At 38.6% G+C, this 3791-nt stretch overlaps 1 protein-coding gene across 1 annotated transcript; it reads left to right on the forward strand.

The window, feature by feature from the left end:
* Positions 1–3000: 3000 nt before the first annotated feature.
* LOC135197526 (zinc finger BED domain-containing protein 5-like) lies at positions 3001–3585 on the forward strand. Its single transcript, XM_064224588.1, has one exon. It carries the CDS (start codon positions 3001–3003, stop codon positions 3583–3585), a length of 585 nt encoding a protein of 194 aa, XP_064080658.1.
* The last annotated feature ends 206 nt before the right edge of the window (positions 3586–3791 follow it).

Here is a 3791-nt window from a genome sequence, read left to right on the forward strand (position 1 = left end):
CTGCCACAGAACTCAAAAGTTTCAGGTCATGAAACATGGCAATGGTATTTTTCCCCTAGAACTTTGAACTTTTTTTTTTATCAAGGTATACATTTCTGCTACCAATTCCTGACGTTCTGTTGAAAGCTTTGATGCATATTGCAAGTCTAATTACTGGTATGACTGAGAAACAGTAGATGTGAGATAATGTTCAATTGAGCTTGTTTTTTTACCCATGCTGAACTCTGTCTCAGTGTTTATTTGCTTATTGTCATAATCATAGCTTGACAGCAAGGATTCTCTTTTATGATATTGTGCTTAATGGTGCACCAAATACTATATTTGTGCTGTCCTTGTTTCATTATATTATCATCATGAAAAGGAAGACGTGTATATAATTTTTTTATGCCGATGGCCTTCATTTTATATCTATCTTTTTTTATGGTGTTCAAAGGAGATGTTTTTGAACCCAATAAATAACCCTTCAAATGTCTCTGTATTATTTTGTTGGTTATTTTTTCTCAGAACTTGATAATTACTGAATAATATCATTATACAGTGCTGGAAATTCCTTATTGTCCTGACGAGGACGGTCATTTTGGATATTGGCCTATAAAACACATTTCCCTAAGGTTGATTCTGGTTGAATAACTTACACCTTATTGGCATCAGAATGAAGAGTTTAGTAAAAAAATAAATAAATAAATAAATAAATAAACACTGTTATACAAAATGTCTGGGTCCATGTCAATTTCTACTGGTTGCATTTGCTTTGTAAAGAATCATGCAAATACAGCAGCTTTTCCTCTATCAGTACTAAAATTCTAATGTTGTATATGTATTGGTAGTTTGTCTTGCGCATCTTGGCTGCACTTTGTTCTGTATATCAACAGGTTTCGAGCAGGAAAGAGAAAAACAAAGGGAGGTAGCTAGCAACACTGAAGTAGGTTAGGCTAAAATCCTTATTGGTGAAGTTGGTCCTCAAGTTAATTGGTGCAAACTGATTCCGACTTACCCAACATATGTTTATTAAATTAGTATAGAACGTTAGTTTTTGGATGTTAACGTTTTAAATTCTTTCTGTCCATTTTTGGTGAATGGCTCTTCTTTCTTTGGTTTGTAGTTATTTTAATTAATTTTAGGGTTCATATAATAAAGTTTGTCATGATTTTAGGATAGTAGTTAGTTATAAGTTAAGCATGTTGCTAGGCTTGGCTACCTTGCTTTAGTTAACTTAACCTAGACTTTCAAAGTTAACCAAGACCACGAACCTGTTTGCCAGCATTAGGCTGTCCATAGCCTATGACTGTAAGCCATAATCGCTGTTGCTAAAAATGTGAGCTCCATTTTTGTCGACTTGATCTCCGCCCGCGGCCTCGAATGGAACAAGAATAAGTAGATGGGCGGTGAGAAAACCGTTTTTTTTTCGTATATATAAATTCGTTGTATAGTGATACGAAAAGCAGTAACCAAAAGTGAGATGTCTCCCGGGGCGGCCGCGGGAACGGGTGCATCGTTCTTCGCTCCATAGACACCATTCAGGTAGGACGTAGATTTTGATACTTGACGTTCGCGGCCAGATCACACTGCAAGAGAGCATTTCTGTGTTAGGGACTTCGTTGACATTTCATTGTATTGTTCTATCTGGAGGTGTTGTATCGGTCAGTTATCATTGCAAGTCACGTTCCGCGACTCTCGTTGATTATATTTTGAGTATTTTGGTTTTTTGTATGTCGTGCCCTCTTCTCGAACCGGTCATCAAATAAATGGTGTTGATGTAAATGGGTAAGGTTGAGTTAGCTAAAATGTGAATATTGTGAATGTTTAAACAAGGAGTAATCTATTTTTGTAATAAATGGGAAAATAACTAGATATTGATTTCTCACGTCCTTCGTACGGGGTCGTGTAGCTGTGCCTAAGGGTTAAACCATCATCCATCCACCAACTGTTACAGCAGCAGGTAGGATCGGTGTCCCAGTTGCGAGGAAATTGGCAACAGTCGTCTTTACCGTAAGTTGCAGTATTCCAATGTGTTGCCATTCTTGGTAATATCGATTAACTGCAATTCTTGGTGAGTACTATTTTCATTTAATAGTTAGGCACGGAAACACTGAGGTTCGTAAAAACCTTTATTGAGCAAATGGAATATATAGCGGATTAAATGTAGCTGACAATAGAGCACCGGGCTGCATATTTGTGATCTTTGTTAAGTTTGTATGGTGTTTTTACGTTGCATGGAACCAGTGGTTACTCAGCAACGGGACCAACGGCTTTGTGTGACTTCCGAACCACGTCGAGAGTGAACTTCTATCACCAGAAATACACATCTCTCACTCCTCAATGGAATGGCCGAGAATCGAACCCGCGACCACCGAGGTGGGACGCTAATACCATACCAACCACGCCGCTGAGGCGCTGTGATCTTTGTTAAGACTCGGCTTATGGGAGAAATTAGAACCAATCAGCGTTCAGAATTCGCTTGAGGCAATGACGTTATTATCCTAGTATTCATTCATACTGTGTGCACGGTCTAGACCAGTGTTTCTCAACCTGGGGGCCATGGCAAGAATTTAAGGGGGCCTTGGTGGGCTGTTGCAAATTATATATTTCTAAATAATGTTAGGAATCTGAATAAAAAAAAAAAAACTTGCATCACTGTCTTGGCAAAGAAAATTTTCTTTTTTAATTGATTAAGTTAACAATGAAATTTTGTTACATAACATTGTTACGAATGTGTGTGTACGTGTGTATGTATGTATGTATGTTTGCGAAATCGTAATTGTTTGCGTAGTGTAGGTCTGATAGAAAACACTGGCTTTCCAAGGGCAATGTTGTGAATCGAGTGTCTGAACTTCGGGGGAGCTTAAATTGTTCCTGGAAATGCAAGGAAAAGATGATCTGTTGAGTCACTCCAATAAGGTTTTGTGGAAGCCATGTCTTGCATATTTAGCAGATATATTTGAGCAGCTAAATAGGTTGAATCTGAAGCTATAGGGCAAGGAAAGGAATGTGTTTCACCTGATGGACTGTCTTCGTGGATTTCTTGCCAAGCTCCAGAATTGGCGAAGGAAAGTCGGTGCCGGGAATGCTGCCGTGTTTGAAAACCTTTCAACTCTCCTTGACGAGAATGAAGAGGATAGTCTGCTTGACCCATTACTTAAAACTGAAATCACTCAGCATCTGAGATCCATGGAAGGTGAACTTACTATGTACTTCCGAGAATTCGAGGAGGAAGAAGGGAAGTTGGTAAGGAATCCATTCTCTGGCACTCTTGATATTGCTACCATTCCCAGTGATGTTCAGGAAGAGTTCCCTGATCTCAAACATGATTCTGCTGCCAAAGATCTCTCTGAAGAAAAATTTCTGAATGTATTCAAATGTTCGATGCATCAGTCATATCCAAAAGTCAGTGAGATTGCACTTCGATTACTCTTGTCTTTTTCAACTCCCTGTTTATGTGAGTCTGGTTTCTCCGCCCCTCTACAAATCAAGAATCAAAGCCGGAACCGATTGGATGTGGACCCCGACATGAGATGTGTATTGTCAGTGACACAACCTCGGATTCGTCAGCTGACTGACAAGAAACAATATCAGCCTTCCCACTGATGTGTGATAAAACATGTAGAGGTTAACTGAACCTTTTCCCATGCAAATTCAGATTTGCTATTGTCCGCTAGTCTTTTGTAATCTAGTGATGTAAGTTAAGCATATCACAGAAATCTATCAGATATAAGATAATTATGGCTGTAAACTTCGTAATAAAGCAAGTGTGTTCTCTTTGTCAACGTTTCTTTTTTTCTTTTCACCTTTTT

Source organism: Macrobrachium nipponense, chromosome 21, assembly GCF_015104395.2.
Source record: "Macrobrachium nipponense isolate FS-2020 chromosome 21, ASM1510439v2, whole genome shotgun sequence".
Lineage (NCBI taxonomy): Eukaryota > Metazoa > Arthropoda > Malacostraca > Decapoda > Palaemonidae > Macrobrachium > Macrobrachium nipponense.